Below are 23737 nucleotides of genomic sequence, written 5' to 3' on the forward strand. Positions count from 1 at the left end.
CCTGGAATAGGCTGATTTCTTCGTATTTTGTATTTAATTTCAAGTTGTATCTTGTTTCTAAATTAAACAATTCTTAATGACAAATAAATGTTAATGTTTCATGGAGTTCGTATTATTGGAACAATTCTGGAAACGGCTTGAGGTTGGACTTGTATTCATACTGCTAATCCATACACTGCTGTAAGTGTGGTGATTTTGTGACGGCTAACAAATATACTAGAGACATCTAACAAGTTCTCTTCATGGTGGGGTGGGGACTAACGAGTCTATGCATAGTCCAGTCAAAATTGTGTAACAAAATCAGCATTCAATTTGTAAACTGCCCGGCAGACTTTGGTCGATTGCAATTTGCAAAGCATGTGTACCGTCAACTTAGCGTCAACAGATATTTTCCAAGGTGCCAACGTGATTTGATGAACTTCAGGTAGTAAGACCTGTTTTATTACAGTATAGATCTTGATTATCAATCAGATCATCTTCTCTGGGCGCCGCCATTTTGTTTGAAACAAATGCAAGTGATATCAGAGGTGGAATTTTATTGGTCAACAGAAGGGACACAGAAGGGATGTAACTTGTAATAGCCACTGGTGGCGCTACGAACGAACCCAGAAATTCGAGCCTAGTTCGCCAAGAGTGGACTTGTATAGTCAGTTGACTCCCTTGACTCGGGAAGATGAGTGAGTGGGTCACAGTACCTCCTACTCTCCACAGCAGCCAGCCATAGTGGGGATCAGGTGGAACATGACGTGACTTAGACGATTGTGACTTCCAACCCTGGCGATGTGGCTCATGTTATCATGTTATCACTGACTCTTCCAGACTCAATTACTAACAGGCTGTCGTAATATGGCTGCAATATTGTTGAAGGCAAATATATTGTATTTAAGTTAAACTTTACAGAATAACACATTATCATGCAATTTCTGCGTAAATCATATCCTTTGAGACGACAGTCTGTGGCGTGAAAACCATGCCATAGCTGTCATACATGGCTGACTGGGCCATGGGCAATCAGTGACATCAATATGTAATAAACAGGCTTGGTATATGTGGCAGCTTGCTGTAGACATGCTCCTCTGTAACCCCTTGAGGAATTACAGAAAAATAAAAGTTTCTTATGTTACCCTCAACTTCAGCCAATCAGAATACACAGGCAAGCATCCTTATCAACCAATCACAATTCTTTTGACATGATCGCCTACAGCTTGCGGTATCCAGCCATTTCATGTCTTTTTGGAAGGGCGAGTTTATACCGTATATCGCTGTGTATAAGGCAAGTTTTTCATACCTAGAATTAAGGGGCTTTCAAGGTGGGTCGTCTAATACACAGCATTGAAGATTTTGTTTTTTTCCCCAACACAAAGACATAACTGTGAGCACATAACACCGGAAATACCATGTCAACAAATCCATACTGAAGTACGCAAACTAATCATGTAATTACACTGTCTGGTTATAATATGTGTTCATTGTATATCTGGACTTACGTTTGTAATCTATTTTATTAATTTTATTCAAAATTCAATATTGTATTCATTCATTTCAGTGAAGTGATTGGTAGATCACACAAATCACCGTTACTTACAGCAACCACGGTCAGATTACCACTATTGATGCCTTAAAATGCGATCAGCTGTACCAAAGTGCTATGCTTATGGTTATTAATTTATTTCAAATATATAAAGTAAAGCTGCAGCTAAAATAACATGATATTGGAATAAATTATTTAAAAACATAGTTTCAGATACAATTCTTTGGATAATTGTATGAAAATTCTTAAAATTTATATTGCGTAATTTTTAACCGAATCACAGGTATATTCCGAGAAAACGTGTGTACAGCTGATGGCTGCTTCCGGCAATTTAATCAGTAAATCATCATGTCTAGTGATGTTTTATCTCAAATTGCAAATTTGTATTGACCAAGTTTAATTGTTATGATCTCTTTGTTTCCTTAAATTTGCTGGGATACGATGTAATTGTTTTTCATTGGAAGACAAACACGTTGTTGTTGCAAATATAGGGATTGTGTATCTGCTGGTGATGGTCTTCATCATAATTCGCCTTATAGACAGGGTATATAAATTAGCAAAGATTTTGAAGGCTTGTACTCGGGGGTCGTCAGGGCTGGGGCGATACACCAACTGTGCGATCTGATACGTATCACGATGCCTTACTCATGATCCGATATGTATCATGGTACTTGCATGTGCTCTGTGGTGCGTAACCATCTTTTTCATAATGAGGATGGCCTAATACCAAATTGTATTATGCATTGTCTTTTTTCTGAGAAAATATAGAAAAATTAGGCTTTCCTGGTCTCAGATGTAGGAAAATGAGGCTTTCTTGATGTCAAAATTAGAAAAAATTAGGCTTTCCTGGTCTCAAATGTAGAAAATTTAGTTTCCTGGTCTCAAATGTAGAAAAATGAGGGTTTCCTGATCTCAAATGTAGAAAAATGAGGCTTTCCTGGTCTCTAATATAGAAAAATGAGGGTTTCCTGGTCTCAAATATAGAAAAATGAGGGTTTCCTGATCTCAAATGTAGAAAAATGAGGCTTTCCTGGTCTCAAATATAGAAAAATGAGGCTTTCCTGGTCTCAAATGTAGAAAAATGAGGCTTTCCTGATCTGAAATGTAGAAAAATGAGAGTTTCCTGGTCTCAAATGTAGAAAAATGAGGGTTGCCTGATCTCAAATGTAGAAATCGGCACATTTACTCTGACATATGAAACACTCTCTTGAACCATGATGAATGGATGACATCATCTTCAATTATCATCATGCCTGCAAACAATGAAAGCAACGGAACAATTGTTATAATGCTCAACTGTATCTCAACTATTGTCTCAGCTATTATTTCAACTATATCTTGACTATATTTCAACTCTATCTCAACTAACATGCAAAATCTACTGCATACTAAGCTAGACCAGTCTTATTCAGTTTTTTACTAAAAAACCCATTGAACCAGCACTTAATAAAACCATACACAAGTTAAATTTGTTGTTGTTGCAGTAGAAATAAACTTTGTTTAAATGTCGATGAAACTTAAATAATTTTGATAATAGTTGCTAGGCAATGTCCCTTTAATATTGCCTTGTTTTATGTTAGAAAAATCTGTAATTTACAGAAGAACATAAAGACTGTCATGTCCATTTTCAGGCTTAATACAGGATGTTTATGAGATGAGTTTTAGGCTGGTCTAGAGGCTGACCAGGAGTGCTCAACACTGTGCCTCATCTTGTCTGATATAACACTAGGACTTCTCCATGAACACCCATGGGTGTCTCTTCATGAGCTGTATTTTGGATCAAAATGAAAGCATATGTACGTGATTAACATTTTTAGTTCAGTTTATTATTGATGAAAAAAATAATGATTGACATTATTTTTTTATTCAGTTCAGTGACCTATCTTCAATTAAATGCAGACATATATTTTGGGGACTCCCAGATAGTGAACTACACAGATAATTTTCTGAGGAGCCCTTCAGTACAATTTGTTTGTTTGTTGATTGTTGTTTAACGCCGCACTCAGCAATATTCCAGCTATATGACGGCGGTCTGTAAATAATCGAGTATGGACCAGACAATCCAGTGATTGATATCATGAGCATCGATCTATGCAACTGGGGTATGATGGCATGCATCAACCAAGTCAGCAAGTCTGACCATCCGATCCCGTTAGTCGCTTTTTACGACAAGCATAGTCAGTTCTTATAGCAAGCATGGGTTGCTGAAGACCTATTCTAACCCGGATCTTCACAGATCCTTCAGTACAAAATCATGAAAAATAGAGACAGTTCTGATGTCAAGAGCATAAACCTAATGAAAGTATTGGCCTCGAAGGTGTCGTGATAAGGTTTGTTTGTGAAAACAGTTTTCGACTGAAACCTTTTCCAAGATGTTCATGCTGTGTTCAGGAAGTGAATCATAGAATCGATAGAAGTATTTGTGGAATCGGCATCTGACATCTGAAATATTGTCCATTCCTAAACTTAATCAATATTTGTGGTTAATACTTTGATGGTTGCTCTCAGCTCACACCAATGCGGTATCTTCCTGGTGTTGGAATTGTGCGGGATTCACACATGCATAACTAATTTGAACATGGGTTTGTGAATGTTGCCCATCTTACAGTTGGTATCTATTTATCAACATTCTATGGATCGGAGCACAGCATCGATGGAAGCATCCTAAACAACCAATCAACGGATGAAAAACTGTTTCCATTTATTTTTACAAACTCCAGTAATATGTATTATCTTGGGAGTTGTTGTATTCTTTCAGTTTTAAAAGTCAGGGAAATCTTTTTGAACATGTTACAAGATGATATGAATATTTTGAAATAGAAATTTGTAAACATTCATCAGTAACTTCATCAGATGTATAAACTATCCAATAATGTGGAGGCTATGCCAGTGTTTAGGGCTGGAGTATATTTTGAAATAGAAATTTGTAAACATTCATCAGTAACTTCATCAGATGTATAAACTATCCAATAATGTGGAGGCTATGCCAGTGTTTAGGGCTGGAGTGTATTTTGAAATAGAAATTTGTAAACATTCATCAGTAACTTCATCAGATGTATAAACTATCCAATAATGTGGAGGCTATGCCAGTGTTTAGGGCTGGAGTATATTTTGAAATAGAAATTTGTAAACATTCATCAGTAACTTCATCAGATGTATAAACTATCCAATAATGTGGAGGCTATGCCAGTGTTTAGGGCTGGAGTGTATTTTGAAATAGAAATTTGTAAACATTCATCAGTAACTTCATCAGATGTATAAACTATCCAATAATGTGGAGGCTATGCCAGTGTTTAGGGCTGGAGTATATTTTGAAATAGAAATTTGTAAACATTCATCAGTAACTTCATCAGATGTATAAACTATCCAATAATGTGGAGGCTATGCCAGTGTTTAGGGCTGGAGTATATTTTGAAATAGAAATTTGTAAACATTCATCAGTAACTTCATCAGATGTATAAACTATCCAATAATGTGGAGGCTATGCCAGTGTTTAGGGCTGGAGTATATTTTGAAATAGAAATTTGTAAACATTCATCAGTAACTTCATCAGATGTATAAACTATCCAATAATGTGGAGGCTATGCCAGTGTTTAGGGCTGGAGTATATTTTGAAATAGAAATTTGTAAACATTCATCAGTAACTTCATCAGATGTATAAACTATCCAATAATGTGGAGGCTATGCCAGTGTTTAGGGCTGGAGTATATTTTGAAATAGAAATTTGTAAACATTCATCAGTAACTTCATCAGATGTATAAACTATCCAATAATGTGGAGGCTATGCCAGTGTTTAGGGCTGGAGTATATTTTGAAATAGAAATTTGTAAACATTCATCAGTAACTTCATCAGATGTATAAACTATCCAATAATGTGGAGGCTATGCCAGTGTTTAGGGCTGGAGTATATTTTGAAATAGAAATTTGTAAACATTCATCAGTAACTTCATCAGATGTATAAACTATCCAATAATGTGGAGGCTATGCCAGTGTTTAGGGCTGGAGTATATTTTGAAATAGAAATTTGTAAACTTTCATCAGTAACTTCATCAGATGTATAAACTATCCAATAATGTGGAGGCTATGCCAGTGTTTAGGGCTGGAGTATATTTTGAAATAGAAATTTGTAAACATTCATCAGTAACTTCATCAGATGTATAAACTATCCAATAATGTGGAGGCTATGCCAGTGTTTAGGGCTGGAGTATATTTTGAAATAGAAATTTGTAAACATTCATCAGTAACTTCATCAGATGTATAAACTATCCAATAATGTGGAGGCTATGCCAGTGTTTAGGGCTGGAGTATATTTTGAAATAGAAATTTGTAAACATTCATCAGTAACTTCATCAGATGTATAAACTATCCAATAATGTGGAGGCTATGCCAGTGTTTAGGGCTGGAGTATATTTTGAAATAGAAATTTGTAAACATTCATCAGTAACTTCATCAGATGTATAAACTATCCAATAATGTGGAGGCTATGCCAGTGTTTAGGGCTGGAGTATATTTTGAAATAGAAATTTGTAAACATTCATCAGTAACTTCATCAGATGTATAAACTATCCAATAATGTGGAGGCTATGCCAGTGTTTAGGGCTGGAGTATATTTTGAAATAGAAATTTGTAAACATTCATCAGTAACTTCATCAGATGTATAAACTATCCAATAATGTGGAGGCTATGCCAGTGTTTAGGGCTGGAGTATATTTTGAAATAGAAATTTGTAAACATTCATCAGTAACTTCATCAGATGTATAAACTATCCAATAATGTGGAGGCTATGCCAGTGTTTAGGGCTGGAGTATATTTTGAAATAGAAATTTGTAAACATTCATCAGTAACTTCATCAGATGTATAAACTATCCAATAATGTGGAGGCTATGCCAGTGTTTAGGGCTGGAGTATATTTTGAAATAGAAATTTGTAAACATTCATCAGTAACTTCATCAGATGTATAAACTATCCAATAATGTGGAGGCTATGCCAGTGTTTAGGGCTGGAGTATATTTTGAAATAGAAATTTGTAAACATTCATCAGTAACTTCATCAGATGTATAAACTATCCAATAATGTGGAGGCTATGCAAGTGTTTAGGGCTGGAGTATATTTTGAAATAGAAATTTGTAAACATTCATCAGTAACTTCATCAGATGTATAAACTATCCAATAATGTGGAGGCTATGCCAGTGTTTAGGGCTGGAGTATATTTTGAAATAGAAATTTGTAAACATTCATCAGTAACTTCATCAGATGTATAAACTATCCAATAATGTGGAGGCTATGCCAGTGTTTAGGGCTGGAGTATATTTTGAAATAGAAATTTGTAAACTTTCATCAGTAACTTCATCAGATGTATAAACTATCCAATAATGTGGAGGCTATGCCAGTGTTTAGGGCTGGAGTATATTTTGAAATAGAAATTTGTAAACATTCATCAGTAACTTCATCAGATGTATAAACTATCCAATAATGTGGAGGCTATGCCAGTGTTTAGGGCTGGAGTATATTTTGAAATAGAAATTTGTAAACATTCATCAGTAACTTCATCAGATGTATAAACTATCCAATAATGTGGAGGCTATGCCAGTGTTTAGGGCTGGAGTATATTTTGAAATAGAAATTTGTAAACATTCATCAGTAACTTCATCAGATGTATAAACTATCCAATAATGTGGAGGCTATGCCAGTGTTTAGGGCTGGAGTATATTTTGAAATAGAAATTTGTAAACATTCATCAGTAACTTCATCAGATGTATAAACTATCCAATAATGTGGAGGCTATGCCAGTGTTTAGGGCTGGAGTATATTTTGAAATAGAAATTTGTAAACATTCATCAGTAACTTCATCAGATGTATAAACTATCCAATAATGTGGAGGCTATGCCAGTGTTTAGGGCTGGAGTATATTTTGAAATAGAAATTTGTAAACATTCATCAGTAACTTCATCAGATGTATAAACTATCCAATAATGTGGAGGCTATGCCAGTGTTTAGGGCTGGAGTATATTTTGAAATAGAAATTTGTAAACATTCATCAGTAACTTCATCAGATGTATAAACTATCCAATAATGTGGAGGCTATGCCAGTGTTTAGGGCTGGAGTATATTTTGACATAGAAATTTGTAAACATTCATCAGTAACTTCATCAGATGTATAAACTATCCAATAATGTGGAGGCTATGCCAGTGTTTAGGGCTGGAGTATATTTTGACATAGAAATTTGTAAACATTCATCAGTAACTTCATCAGATGTATAAACTATCCAATAATGTGGAGGCTATGCCAGTGTTTAGGGCTGGAGTATATTTTGAAATAGAAATTTGTAAACATTCATCAGTAACTTCATCAGATGTATAAACTATCCAATAATGTGGAGGCTATGCCAGTGTTTAGGGCTGGAGTATATTTTGAAATAGAAATTTGTAAACTTTCATCAGTAACTTCATCAGATGTATAAACTATCCAATAATGTGGAGGCTATGCCAGTGTTTAGGGCTGGAGTATATTTTGAAATAGAAATTTGTAAACATTCATCAGTAACTTCATCAGATGTATAAACTATCCAATAATGTGGAGGCTATGCCAGTGTTTAGGGCTGGAGTATATTTTGAAATAGAAATTTGTAAACTTTCATCAGTAACTTCATCAGATGTATAAACTATCCAATAATGTGGAGGCTATGCCAGTGTTTAGGGCTGGAGTATATTTTGAAATAGAAATTTGTAAACATTCATCAGTAACTTCATCAGATGTATAAACTATCCAATAATGTGGAGGCTATGCCAGTGTTTAGGGCTGGAGTATATTTTGAAATAGAAATTTGTAAACTTTCATCAGTAACTTCATCAGATGTATAAACTATCCAATAATGTGGAGGCTATGCCAGTGTTTAGGGCTGGAGTATATTTTGAAATAGAAATTTGTAAACATTCATCAGTAACTTCATCAGATGTATAAACTATCCAATAATGTGGAGGCTATGCCAGTGTTTAGGGCTGGAGTATATTTTGAAATAGAAATTTGTAAACATTCATCAGTAACTTCATCAGATGTATAAACTATCCAATAATGTGGAGGCTATGCCAGTGTTTAGGGCTGGAGTATATTTTGACATAGAAATTTGTAAACATTCATCAGTAACTTCATCAGATGTATAAACTATCCAATAATGTGGAGGCTATGCCAGTGTTTAGGGCTGGAGTATATTTTGAAATAGAAATTTGTAAACATTCATCAGTAACTTCATCAGATGTATAAACTATCCAATAATGTGGAGGCTATGCCAGTGTTTAGGGCTGGAGTATATTTTGAAATAGAAATTTGTAAACTTTCATCAGTAACTTCATCAGATGTATAAACTATCCAATAATGTGGAGGCTATGCCAGTGTTTAGGGCTGGAGTATATTTTGAAATAGAAATTTGTAAACATTCATCAGTAACTTCATCAGATGTATAAACTATCCAATAATGTGGAGGCTATGCCAGTGTTTAGGGCTGGAGTATATTTTGAAATAGAAATTTGTAAACTTTCATCAGTAACTTCATCAGATGTATAAACTATCCAATAATGTGGAGGCTATGCCAGTGTTTAGGGCTGGAGTATATTTTGAAATAGAAATTTGTAAACATTCATCAGTAACTTCATCAGATGTATAAACTATCCAATAATGTGGAGGCTATGCCAGTGTTTAGGGCTGGAGTATATTTTGAAATAGAAATTTGTAAACTTTCATCAGTAACTTCATCAGATGTATAAACTATCCAATAATGTGGAGGCTATGCCAGTGTTTAGGGCTGGAGTATATTTTGAAATAGAAATTTGTAAACATTCATCAGTAACTTCATCAGATGTATAAACTATCCAATAATGTGGAGGCTATGCCAGTGTTTAGGGCTGGAGTATATTTTGAAATAGAAATTTGTAAACATTCATCAGTAACTTCATCAGATGTATAAACTATCCAACAATGTGGAGGCTATGCCAGTGTTCAGGGTTGGAGTGTGAGGGAAAGGCTAGCCTCCTGCTAGGCTGCTCATCGTGAGGAGAACTTTCCTTTGTTCTGGGTCAACTTGACCCAGCTGATCAGGGCTGTGCTATGTTTAGCTCTGCTGGCATTGATTGAAAGTCTGGCAAGGCTACAGCTAGTATAGTCAAGTTTCCCCAGGAGAAGGCAGGGGACCTCGTGGCGCAACGGTAGCGCGTCTGACTCCAGATCAGAAGGTTGCGTGTTCAAATCACGTCGGGGTCAACATAGTTTTGTTTTTGCTACAGATATACTTCCTGTATGTAGACTTAGCTATGCTGTGTATCCAGTCGTTTATTTCCTGGTTCACCAATATTTTAAGGCAATAGCTTATCACCCACTAATATGAACATATTTTTTATCCATACCGTTAAAGATTTGAAGGATGTGCAAGAACTCACTTTAAGGCGTTGTTGCTATAATACAAATACTATTGTTGACATACAGACATCATTGTTGGCATTAAACAGACATCATTGTTGACAATGTTTAATGACATCACAGTAGAAATGACATCACAGTATATTATTGTGTACACCGGTATGTTTAGTTCAGAAATAAATGACTCATAGTCATTGCTTATCGTACAATAAAACACTGCAGTGGTTTATTCTCCCTGCAGTGTTTTATTGTACAATGATTAAGGGCCACGAGTTGTTTGTGTCCTCATCCCACATCAAGCGGAAAATCTTGCCCCAGAGGTTCTTATAACCCCAACCTAAAAGGGCTTGGCTGATACCAAGGAATTCCGTCCTTCTGTCTGTCCTTCTAGGAACAGATTTTGGTGCGAGCTTTTATTGTGAACACTTTTTAAACCTATTGGAGAGATGCAATGCAAAGTATGATGTCAATATTTGGATTTTCTGAAAAGAGACGGCTTTTTTTACTTAGAATTATTATTCTTAAACATTTGTGTGACCTACAACTTTTCAAATTTAGGTAACAATTTCCATACTAATAGAAAAGTTGAAGAGCAAAGTTTGATTTTGATGTGTGTATTTTCTGAAAACACATGATGTTTTTTCCATGTTGTGAACTTAGAAATTTTGTTTACTTTAACATTTGTGCAACCTCTCACTTGAAAACTATGTCATAGATTCTTTCCAATTGTCGGTACAGATTCTTTACCAATAGGAGAGGTGCAGTGCAAAGTGTGTTTTCAATATTTGGATTTTCTGAAAAAATACAGCTATTTTGTATTTTTACTTTGAATGTTATTATTGAAACATTTGTGTGACCTATAACTGGAAAGATACTTGATGGATTCTTTTCACATTTCGGGAACAGTTTTCTGTACCAATTGGAGGGGTGCAGTGCAAAGTCTATTATGATAAGTGGATTTTCTGAGAAAATATTGCTTTTTCATGTCTTGAACTTGGAAACATGTTGGAGTCGAACTCGGAGTATTAGTGAGCCCATGCTCACTTTTGTCTTGTTTTTGGTCAGTCAAGTCTGTTGTATGTAAAATGTGGTCCATAACATATACATGTACTTGAGGTACGATAATTGTGAGTATCAACATTTATGTTGAACACAACCAGTGTTCATAATTCAGCATGTCATAACCCAAATTGCAAGGGTACAGTTTTTACAGGGTCCCTAGATTCAAAACCCATAAAAAACCTCAAAGATCCAGGGACCATCCCATCCCCCCCGAATTTCGAACACTGACATCATCAACTGTCCTCTGTATAGCTATGTTTTCTTTTATTTCATTTTATCAGTATTTGTTAAATTGGAAAATGAAATGTCTGAGGTCGGAGGTCATACTTTTATAACACATTAAGAGATATGTACTTATTTTATATTAAGGCATCAATTATTAAGTGTTATGTACTTTTGATAATTCATATATGGAGACAATTATGGTAAGAATGTTGTGATAACATGAACTTTTTCTCCTTATTTCCAGTCCAACTCTCGAAGTCACATAGATCCGTCAAAACGTCTGTCATCTGGGTCTCGCTATGCTCCCCCGTCCCGTCCGTCACCGGCACCAAGTGACCAATCAGGAAGCAGAAGCATCAACAGCAGCATGACCTCTGAAACTGTCTCGCAACACATCCGACCACCAGGCTACACCTCGGATCTGTGCACTGAGTTATGATAGGAGATAGAAGATGTAGATTGTTACTGTGCTGGACCTGGGAGAGAGGCTTGTTGCCCAGCAACAGATGGAGAGAGAGAGAGATGACATATGGAATAGCCATCGTATCTACCGGTAGTACAATTTGCGGTCATTGTAATGGAAGACATGGTCACCTAGATGAGTGAAAAATAAGCCCAAACCAGTACGTCAGCTTTTGTTTGGCTTCCACATTGCGAGGTCATTGGAGCAGAAGCCTTCATAGATTCAGGGTTAAACTGAGCTTGTGACCTTGCTGTCGACATCTTACTGCCATCAGTTGCTTGTAAGAATGGATATCAATGAAGAGTCAGTGTCATCCTGCCTTACAAACTTTACCGAACTCTAGTCACTTCACTCTGGACCTGTTCTCTCGGTGTGCTGCTAGGCAACAAGAGGTGTGTGTATGGATGACTGTGCGTGAATGGATTTAATGGAAGAGGATCGGCACTCCCAGTTGTGATGATTGTCATGACCTGGGTTTTCATTGTACCTCTAGGAGTATCTCCCCTTGTAGCTAACTCTCTGAGGACTGCTAGGTACGAACACTTTATTCAATGGAGATATTCATCATAATCATGTCTTGCACTGTAAGCATGTCAATCAAGGGGAGATAAATCTAGGCATCGTGGGGAGCCTTGTTCGTGAAGCAGATCCTGCTTCCTATATTAAAGTTGTTAAATTTGCTGTCTACAAGGTGATATTGATCGTGTCTCTACGTTCTTCTTCTGTAGACGTTGATCAAACTGTATCTATGTTGATGTGATGTCAAATGGGACGCCCAGTCAGATCAACATCAACATCAACATCAGGATCAGGGTTATATCAGGTCTCTGGACAGATCTGATCCGTATCAGGGCGGGTATTAATCAGTATCATACTAATATCAAACCCTTAAGGGTGCAAAGATACAGTTTCAGATGTCAATACTGAGTTTTTATGATATCAGTAAATATAAATTTTCATATATAATGGTATGTATCATATCGCAAACTTCAATAATAATGTGCATTCTGCCACAACTGTATAGTTGCACCCTCAAAGGTCATGTGCACCCTTTCACATCGCATGCCCTGCATATGGTGTTCTGACTCCCAACAGTTTGTGAATGTCCGACTCATGGTATCTGATAAAAGATTAACTTGTGTAAGAGCTTTTCAAATCTTCTTTACTAATAGCCGAGAGCCATCTATTCTTCCATCTCCCAGAGAAGTGCATGTATTCGCCATGCCCTGTTTTCTCGGAGGTGGACAGTAGTCAACTGTAGCAGCTGTGCCATTGTAGTCCTGAATGGAGGATTAATACTCGGTTGTGCTTGCCTCACAACTACTTACTGAATCTGGTGTACACAGTGTATGTAATTTATTCAAGCATGTATTTATGTCTTCCTCTGTATTGGAGCATATTCACCAGCTGAAGGTCGTGTTAGACTAGTGCTGCGAGACCAACTCACATTCCAGCGTTCTTGCGAGGGAACCAAGGTTCCGCCATCTTGGTTTCCGGGCAGTAGTGTATCTGGGAGATCCCCAGGCGTGTCGGAGGTCAAGACGGCCATGCCACGTGTAAATGTGGATGTTTTATGCTGCCGGGGAACAGTTTCAAATATTTCTGTCAGAATTGCTCAGTATGGAGGATAGTAAAAGATTTGTTTGAATTTTCCCTGAAGAGATTAATATCATATTGGACAGGAAAATGTTTGCAAATAATATCAGGCAAATGATGTCAATTTGAAATATTCTAAAATATGTTATCGTATTAGAGATTGTCATATTTAGTCATTAGCGAAACTGTAATTTACATATTTGTAAGTGTCATGTACTAAACCATACAAGGTAGATTTGAGGAATGTTTTCAATAAAAACAAAACGTCAACAGTTCTGACAGTGAATGAGTGAGTGAATATTTGTGCCCCACTTTTAACAGTGTTACAGCCATATAACATGACTGTGACATGTCAGTTATCACACAGCTAACCCTTACTGGGAACCAAACATGCTCAGTTTAGTGCACGACCAACAGGGTTTGTAAGGATGGATGAGAATGTCTGATGTCGGCCATCGTGATTCCTGGTCAGCAGGACAAGCTTCCTGTATTTCAGCATCAAGTCAGTCAGTATTTGTAATATTTGATAGGCAATATTTATTTCACCACCCAATATTTGTATATTTGCAAGGTAATGTCATGTTGAACAGTAGAAATGAAATGATATATAGAGATTTAACCACCACTAATTGTTACAATGTGTCCAGGTAGGTTACTGCTGTTGTCCCAGCCATCTGTTCCCAGCATGGATGTGCATATCTGCATCAAGTGTCTAGTTTGAAGCATACAGTTGTGTGGGCAATGGTATTGTCTGAGCACTTGGAAGCCACCAATACACTCTCATTGTTGCCGTTTTGATGTTACATTTAATTATAATTCCGATCGGTTGTAATGTTGATCAGACAAACTACAGTAAACTATGGGTACAACGAACTCAAAGGGAGCACTAATTCTAGTTCGACATAACCGTAGTTCGTTATAAGCATGTATTCAGCATATATACAGCAAATTGCCAGGACCTAAACAAAACACAGTTTGATATGCCCGTCGGTTCGTTATAAGCATGATCGTTGTAAACATAGCTTACTGTAGATAGATTGACCAAACAGCTGATGATGATGTGATGCAGTTATTGATGTGTTGATGCAGTCCATGATAAAACTTTAAACATGGACTGTTACATGCAGGATAAGTGCCCCACTGAATTGTACCAATGGCTGAAAAGTTGCGTCTTGGATTACCTTAGCAATATGGCAAAAATGGACATGTCCTCATGGACTCTTACAGGTTTTGTGGACCTTTCTTCACCATTTTTTAAAACACAGAACTGTAGAAAAGGACAAATCAATTGAAAAGTCAAAAGGTCTTCTTGCTATTTCAGTGCCTGTGGTTCCAATATAAACATTTGCTTTTTCATTTTTCAAATTTCTTTTCCTCAAAAAATGTGGAAGTCTAAAAGAATAAGTGTCATATTTACTATTATTTTAAAAATCTGGATTCTTATAAAGAGATTCATTGTTCCCTATGGGCAACCTCAGGTCAACATTGAGAGTGTATTCATCTAGTAGCACTTCCACCCATTCACCAGCCTAGAGCAAGTTACACATTGTGTGTAGAGTACCCATCATGCATCTGGTGCTGCTGCAGTACAGCAGTTACCTCCCCTGTGTGATACCATGTTATACACTGGATGTCGTTGATAGAAGAACGTCACTTCTTGTTTTACAGGAACAAGCTTTTATTAGCATTGTCCAGGAACATCATGTTTGTTTTCCGTGATGTTGATGTCAAATGTTGCCATCTTCAGCTGTTATTACCGATTTTATAAATAAAAAGTTATTCTGTGAAAACAAATCGGGTGTTATTGTTATTAATAATGAAGGATGTATCTGTTGGACGTTGCTTAGAATGACCGATCATCTTGAGAAGTTATCTCCCTTGAGATAGAGGTGAGGTGAGGTGAAATGGGGTTTAACGTTGCGTCCAAGATTATTGCACTTATATAGCGATGTGCATGGACGTGTGTGTGTGTGTGTGTGGCAGCTTGTACTAGTCCGGACTGATGCAAAGTCTGGATGCCGATGCTGATGCTAGCTCACTGAGATACCATGCCGCAGTTTAACATGAATACCCCACTCAGACACAGTATACTGACTCCGAGGTGACCAGTCCTTGTTTTAGTCTCTTAATCCCGAGCACCAGGTAGGGTAACAACAAGAACCATCTTTTAAAGTCATTTGGTATGACGCAGGGATCGAACCACGGACCTTCTGCTCTCCAGGCGGACGCTCTACCTCTAGACCACGAAGGCGGTCCTTTGAAATAGTGAGGTGAGGTGAGGTGAAATTGGGTTAAACGTTGCGTCCAAGATTATTGCACTTATATAGCAATGTGCATGCACGTGTGTGTGTGTGAGTGGCTGCTTGTACTAGACCGGACTGATGCTGATTTATAGTGCTAGCCCACTGAGATACCATGCCGCAGTTTAACATGAATACTCAGACACAGTATACTGACTCTGAGCCGACCAGTCCTTGTTTTAACCCCTTAATGCTGAGCGCCAGACAGGGTAACAACAAGTACCATCTTTTAATGTCTTTTGGTATGACGCGGCCGGGAATCGAACCCCTGACCTTCCACTCTCCGGGCGGACGCTCTACCACTAGACCACGGAGGCGGTCATTTGAAATAGTGTCATAGGTCATAAATTTACATAACTATGAAGAAAGTACTTTTATTTGGACATGAAATATTACAAAACTGGTACGAAATACCATTTAAACAGTTCAGATATATATAATTTGAGCCCCAATGTATATTGCAATACAATTTTTGTGTCACCCATCCATAAAAGTATTACAAAATAAAACAATCATAAATGACTGCTTCTGTTTACATTTAATGGACATAGGTGAGCTTCAGTACCCATGTTGAGTGAGTGAATATTGTTTGTCGCCTCAATGAGCAATATTCCAGCTGTTTCATTGCTGCTCAAATACTTGATTTGTACCACAACCAGTGTCTTGACAGTATCCCCATCTGTTATAACACACATCACTGAGGTACAATGACACACAGCAAGGTCCTAGTGTTAACCACATAGCAACGGTTAATGCAGCTATGTCCTCGTGTCACCCACAGAGATATGGTGACGGCAGCTATGTCCTCGTGTCACTCACAGAGATATGGTGACGGCAGCTACATCCTCGTGTCACTCAGAGATATGGTGACGGCAGCTACGTCCTCGTGTCACTCAGAGATATGGTGACGGCAGCTACGTCCTCGTGTCACCCACAGAGATATGGTGACGGCAGCTACGTCCTCGTGTCACCCACAGAGATATGGTGACGGCAGCTACGTCCTCGTGTCACCCACAGAGATATGGTGACGGCAGCTACGTCCTCGTGTCACTCACAGAGATATGGTGACGGCAGCTATAGTTCTCGCTACTTGAAATAGAATCATGAAACATCGCAATGATGAATTAACAAAGATAGCTGCACTTGTGCTAATAAGGTGAAAACAAGAGATTCCGCAGATAAGGAATATTACCTACAGTAATGACAAAATTTGCAGAGTGTGCTTTTCAAGAAATATCCATTCTCTTAGCGATAAAAATCATCATTGAGTTTTGGTCACATGGTCACAGACCCACAGACTTCAGGAACAGCTGGCAGACCCCTTCAGTGAGAATCAACAGACATAAATTGCATCCTTCACGTCTTTATCAGATCAACAGAAGGGCCAAACTGGTCAACGGAGTACATGTCAAGTCTCACACATTTAGCAAACTGGACATTTCACATTTTCCTGATGACTAACCAAATGATGTTTATGTATTTCATAGCTATTGCACACAACAGAACCAATTAATGAGATGAATTCATAGAGAGATTGACCAGTTCTTCCAATAATAACCTGGTTCAGCAATCTAATTGGGTAGTAGGGTTGGGGCGATACACAACTATGCGATCCGATACGTATCACGATACTTGCATGTGCACTTATCTGTGGTGTGTAAACCATCTTTTTCACAGACAGTATAATCAAATACCTGGCACACTGACGATTTACAGTTTGCAGTGTCAAGTATGACGCAATGGATGAAAATATTTACTTTTTCAATTCTTTATTTTCACAACTAATTAGTAGTGTAACAGCCATTGAAGTAAACATTTAAGGAATGAATCAATATTTTTTACTAAGAACCTGAAAGTCAAGACACCAATATATCATGTTATTACAAAAGCATGTGCATCACCTCGTCCATCTCACACTCTCTAAAACATATTTTCCCTTCTGCCCAGCCTTCACTGTAATGTGTTAGCCCTTCATAAAGTCTCGATTTTCCACAGGTTCTGAATCTCTGATCTATGAGCAATATTTTTTAAATCCCTGCATGGCATTTTCCGAAAAATTGAACTTGGAATATTCAAAAATATCCTGTGACCATGGAGACATACTGGTAGTAATTGCAAGATGATAGGGCAGTCAAAATACTTTTTCTGAGATGTCATTATTCTTAATACGAGGGAGACATACTAAAACAGTCCAAAACATTTCATGGTGAGTCACTGCATCGGATTAAAAGTGTCATTGTCAGAATCAAAGTCTATTTCCTCCTCTTCCGTCTTCATGCCCCTGTCCTGCAAGTACTTGTCTGAGTCTCGGATCTTGTGGACCAGGAACAGGTGCTTCTTTAGAGTGGCCAGAATTGCGAAACAGAGGCCACAGTCAGGACACTGGTTGGCATTGTCAGAGTTGTGCTCCTTGATGTGTTCAGCAAAGTGAACAGCATCCTTCGTGACGACAGGACATTTGGCACAAGTATAATGCAAGTCCCCTTCAACTCGAAGTTGCTTCACAGGTGGGAAGGACGATGGTACGTTAAAGGGACTGTCAGAACTATCAGAGCTAGAGTTCTCAGAAACACAGATAATGTCAGGGCTATCACAGTGATGCAGCATCCACCTGTGCTTCTCAAGAAAATTCCAACTGGCAAAGACCCTTTCACAACGGTCACATGGGAAATAAATCACCTTTGATTTTCTTTTCAACACCCTTACACACCTCATTTTGCCATGTGTTTTATTTCCACCTTTTGTGTATACTTCTCTTACTGTTTCACTGTGGTCAGTATTCTTACCGTCTTCCAGATGAGTCGCACCGCGATCCTTCTCGGGTTGTGTGTGTTGAGGCACTTCACAGAGATCAAACAGATGAAGACGAAGTTCCTTCAGAGTCGAAAATTCTGTTTCAAAGTTTTTCTCTGCACAGAAAGGACAGATCAAGACTGGAAGATACCCACAGTGACATTCACTGACGTGATTCAACACATGGAACTCTGTCTTACAGGTCAGCCCACAGAAGGGACAGGACAATACACTCGGGCCAGGAGCTGCTCTGTACAAAGGAGGACATGGCATCCCTGTAGACCCAATCTTTGTAATCTGCTGCAGTGCTTGATGGGGCTGATCCTGCAGTGCTTGATGGGGCTGATCCTGCAGTATTTGATCAGGCTGATCCTCCAATAAACCAGTAAATCCTGTTCCTGCAGTGAGTAGTGCATCACCAGGGCACGCTGTGGTTTCAGACATGGAGCCATCAGTTTGATCCTCGTCCCTAACCAAGACAATCTCTTGTTGAAGAAGAGTGTCCACGCTGTTCATAGAAAGAGTCACTGTAGACTCTTGGTGCTGTTTGACCATGTTGCCTTTAGCCTTCATTGTCCTCAGCCTTCTGAAGCCTGTGTGGAACTTCTTCACAAATAATGGGCCATCTTCCAGACTCACCGATTCAGATGGATGTGTGTCCAGTAAGTGTTTCATTAATGCTCTTTCTGAAGACAACTTGGTGCAATATTTCCCCTTTTCTAAGTAAGGGCAGAAGAAATACTTTCCATCATAAATATTCACGACTTCCACCTGGAGCAAATCCTGAGAGAAATGAATATGATCACACAATTTGTTGTTCACTGGATGCTGGTGTGTTATGTGTGCCTTGAGCTCAGCAACACGGAAGTCTTCTCCACAGTGTCTGCACAGGACACTCTCCTTGCTGACTTCACAAGCTTCAACACTGTGTCCATCAGAGTTAAGACTTGTGACAGATTCTGAAGTTGCTGGTGGGCCATCTTCCGGACTCACAGGTTCAGATGGATTTGAATCCAAAAAGTGATGTACTGATGCTCTTTCTGAAGACAACTTGTTGCAAAGTTTCTCCATATTCTCCTTGCTGACTTCACAAGCTTCAACACTGTGTCCATCAGAGTTAAGACTTGTGACAGATTCTGAAGTTGCTGGTGGGCCATCTTCCGGACTCACAGGTTCAGATGGATTTGAATCCAAAAAGTGATGTACTGATGCTTTTTCTGAAGACAACTTGTTGCAAAGTTTCTCCATATTCTCCTTGCTGACTTCACAAGCTTCAACACTATGTCCATCAGAGTTAAGACTTGTGACAGATTCTGAAGTTACTTGTGGTTGCTGGGGTTTGTTAGTGGAAGAACTACCAGCTGCTTCAAGAGGTAGGTCTGGAGTGACAAATGCAATGGGTTCCGGGATGGGTACAGATTCAGCTGGTTGCTGATGGGTATATATGATGGAACAAGAATTATCTCCTGCTGCAGCTGATGGTTTTTGAACAGACGCTAATTTTGGATAGAAGCTTAGATGTGCAGCAGGTTGTTCCGTTGCCTTGGCAATGACTGACGCTGGTAGCTGTTTGTGCTCGCTGGGAGGTGACGCAGAAATCGGTTTGGAAGAAGTAACAACTGATGCAGACAATAGCAGTTGTTCAGATCTGCTGCCAGTATGACCATCAAGGTTTTGTCTTCTGAGGACAATGACAGATGGGGACATCTTGGGTCTGCTGGTGATGGAGGTACCTCCAGCATCACCCTCACACACAGATGGTGCAGGGCTAGACGTGGTGTTTCCCTCTTTCAACATGACGTCTGCTCCTTCCTTAAAGCTTGTGGACACTTCATTGATGGGTTGCAACACAGTTTCAGATTTGCTTGTCTCTGCATCTTTGGGGCGAGCATCCTTCCCTTGTTTTTGTAGTTGTTTTGGAGTGGCAGGAACAGAGTCATAGTGGCAGGAGGTAACATGGGCATTCCGACTGAGTGCATCTGGGAACTTCAGGTTGCAGAAAGTGCACGAGAAAGTTCTAATTCTCATATGTGATGAACACATGTGGTCCCACAGACTGTCAAACTCTGAAAAGAGTCTTTCATTGTTATACTGTTTGCAGACTGCACAGCTGAATCTAAACACCACATCTTCCATCTGCAGTCGGAGAAAATGCTTGGTATATTGATGATGTGGTGTGATGGGGACATCAGGCCCACAAATAGGACAGCTGTTAGAAATTCTAGTCCAGTTTGGCGCATGTATATTAACGATATGAACCAGAAACTTAAAAATCTCGATCAACTCATCACAATGACAACACGGAATGTAACTCTCACGGCTCAAGTGCAGACATTCTCTGTCAACATGCCTTCTAAATGAGCTCATGTCATTTGTAAATACAAGACCACATTCAGGGCAAGCTGATGGTGTCATGCTCCTGTTACCGGAATGTATTTTATAATGAGCTTGTAGAGAGCAACTTGTTGGGAGCACCATGTTGCAAGTACTGCACCTGATCAGCGGGACTTTCTCATACGAGTGTTGAGATATGTGAGCCTTTAAATCATCTGCTGATTCAAATCGGATCATACAACCAAGGCACTTATGACGATTTTGATGGTTTTCTTTCTTCTGCTTCATCAAGAGTGGAGCCTTTGAGACATTTTCTGATTCACATCCTAAGTGAACATCTCCCTCGATTTCATTTACAGTCACAGGGGTGGCCAAATTCTTTTCAGCAGCAGGTTCACCAATGTCTTTCTCCACAAACACTTTACTTCTATTTTTATGCTCAGGTTGATATGGATCAGTGTTCATAACTAAATCCATCTTCTGTCTCACTTGGATTATCCCATGGCTGACTGGAATCACAGGTCCAGTTATCTCCCTTGTTACACTCTGGTCTTCTCCAAGGTGACCTTGAGGATAAATCAGAGGGTCTTCTGTCTCCTCCTCTGGGAGCAGCGGAGCTATTTTAATTACCTGTTTCCTTGGTTTTCTTTTCTTCTTACCTGGAAGCTTCTGTTCTCCTTCAAGAGGACCTTGAGGTTGACTTTGTGTATAACCCGCTGAAGTATTGTCTTCTTGAGCCAGTGCTTCATCTGCTACATCTATTTCAACAGCCGGCTCCCCATATGACTTCAGTGGAGGCTTAGTTGTGACCGCATTCCTGATCTTAGTTGTGACCGCATTCCCGATCTTAGTTGTGACCGCATTCCCGATCTTAGTTATGATTGCATTCTCGATCTTAGTTGTGACCGCATTCCCAATCTTAGTTGTAACTGTATTCCAGATCTTAGTTGTGACTGCTTTCCTGTTCTTGCTGCTTAACGATGTTGGCCTGTGTTTCCTTTTCCTGTCTAAAATAGCTGGAAGAGTTTTCGGTGAAGGAGCGGAAGGATTCCCAGTATTTGTTTTCATTTTTGATGTCTGGTTTGTTTCGTTCCCAAGTTTTACATTTTCTTGCCCTTCAAGTTCAAGGTGACCTTGGGAATCCCTTTCAGGATTGACGTCTTTTGCATCAGATTCAGCAGCGTGTTTCCCAACAGTTGAAGTGATAACCTTTAAGGTTTTTCCCTTGCACATTTTTGGTCTATCTCCAGCAAGCCACACCTGTTTGACGTGCACTGCCCTGATATGTGCTTGTAGCATGTGTCGGGAGGACAGAACACAATCACAGTGATTACAAGAGAACTGTTCCACTACCTTGTGACTGACCACTCTGTGATACCACAAGATATTCTTGGTTTCAAACAGTGTCTCCTCTGCACAGTCAGGACATTTGTATTCAGAGACAGCAGAGTCCTTCACTTCATTCCCATGCTTCTTCACATGTTTTCCTCTTTGACAATCCGTCACAAGTCTTTCATTACAGACAACACAATTTGTCACAGTGGAATGTTTTGACACAGGGTAATGCTTGCCTTTGTAGCTGCTCCTGAAGCAACATTCTTTACAGTACGGAAAGTCGAAAAAGTGCGATTCAAAATGGGCTAAGAATTGAGTAAAGCTCTTCAGCTTATTTCCACACACCCTACACGTGAAGACACTGACTCGGCAGAAGTGAAGACACTCGTTTCTCACATGTCTAAGATACGCATCCCAAGATGTGAAGAAGAACTTGCCACACTCTGGGCACATGAAATACTCATCACTTTTTTCAGGCTGCTTGTGGAGCGTAAGATGGGTGACAAGCGCACACTCGGAAGCTAATACTACGTGGCACTCCAGGCAACTAAAGTCTGGATTGCAGTCCACATCTTCACCCAAGTGTTTCACCAACATGGCTTTTCCTTCAAACCTTTTCTTGCACACCAAACACACAATAATCTCACCATGTCTCAAGTGCAATTGTGTTTTCAGTTTTTCAAGGTAGCGGCATGTTCTTACATTACGCTTTCCCCCATATGCTGGTTTGGATGATGAGAGGTGGCTGTTGTGCGATGACTTCCTGCTGATGCCTCCATGTCTGTGTGAATGCTGGAGTAACTGGCACTTGGACATCAACTGCTGCTTACAGGTTGGACAATAGTACTTGACACTGGCCCCACTGTACAATTCCTGATGCTTCTCAAACTCAGCATGAGAGGAGTACTCCATCTCACATTCTTTACATGGAATTGCAATGTCAGCTGAATCAGAATCACTTGCTTGGTTGAGTTGGATTTCTTGGTCCACAGGACTCTCCCTCGTCCCGCACCGAGATCCATCCTCGACAATTGATTCAAAATCACCTGATACATCAAATTCTCCACTTTTAACTTGATCTGATATATTTTGAAAGATGACCCCTGGTTTCAATTGATCATTTCTGGAGCTATTGACATGAAATACAGGTGAAGGATCGGACACAGAAAGTAGCGGTGGTGTTGTCCGGGTCCTGTGTCCTCCACCTGCTGCTGCTGCTGCTGCTTCTGACAGTACATCCACTGGTTCCACCTTAACCTGCTCAGTGACACCCTCCATCTGGTCCTCTTCACACTGATAAGGAACATCCACCATTGGTGAATCAACCTGGTATTCTCCAGTATTCCAAGACACAGGTGAATCCGTCTGGTTTTCAAACTTCATGTCTGCGTTTTCATTCAAGTAGACAGCAAACTGATCTTCACACTCTGTCCCCCAATGCTCCTCATACACGAGTTTGTTAGCATCAACTGGATCACGATCTTCCTTCTTGATCACAGGCATACCAGTGCTCGTCTTCACCCAACACCCAGGCTCACTGTCTTGTTCCCTCATTGGCTCCTTGGCTCTTTTGTCTAATTGATTCGTATACATACACACTGAAGACTTTCTGATTGGTTGTTTTCTTCTCGACTGTTCAACTGGAAAGACTTCCACGATATGTTTATCATGTGTTTCTGAAGGGTGTG

The 23737-nt window shown here is 39.2% G+C and overlaps 2 protein-coding genes and 1 non-coding gene across 7 annotated transcripts in view; 2 read left to right on the plus strand and 1 right to left on the minus strand.

Moving 5' to 3' along the window:
* LOC125371747 (filaggrin-like) overlaps positions 1-15081 on the plus strand; it is a 30408-nt gene extending 15327 nt beyond the window's left edge. For 4 of the 5 annotated variants that reach the window (XM_048380471.1, XM_048380472.1, XM_048380473.1 and 1 more), the window contains one exon: positions 11473-15081. In XM_048380471.1, coding sequence (XP_048236428.1) covers positions 11473-11667 — 195 coding nt within the window. In that variant the 3' untranslated portion in view covers positions 11668-15081. The remainder of the gene's footprint in view (positions 1-11472) is intronic. The other variant, XM_048380475.1, reaches the window with a different exon arrangement.
* Positions 9714-9785, plus strand: Trnaw-cca. Its single transcript has one exon. It is a non-coding gene; the product is annotated as a tRNA-Trp (tRNA).
* A 958-nt stretch (positions 15082-16039) lies between the features above and the next one.
* Positions 16040-23731, minus strand: LOC125371748. The gene has a single exon (XM_048380476.1). The coding sequence runs from the start codon at positions 23640-23642 to the stop codon at positions 17799-17801; it is 5844 nt and encodes a 1947-aa protein (XP_048236433.1). The 5' UTR covers positions 23643-23731; the 3' UTR covers positions 16040-17798.
* Positions 23732-23737: the final 6 nt, after the last annotated feature.

Source organism: Haliotis rufescens, unplaced genomic scaffold (genome assembly GCF_023055435.1).
Source record: "Haliotis rufescens isolate VD_foot unplaced genomic scaffold, xgHalRufe1.0.p SCAF_307, whole genome shotgun sequence".
Classification (NCBI taxonomy): domain Eukaryota; kingdom Metazoa; phylum Mollusca; class Gastropoda; order Lepetellida; family Haliotidae; genus Haliotis; species Haliotis rufescens.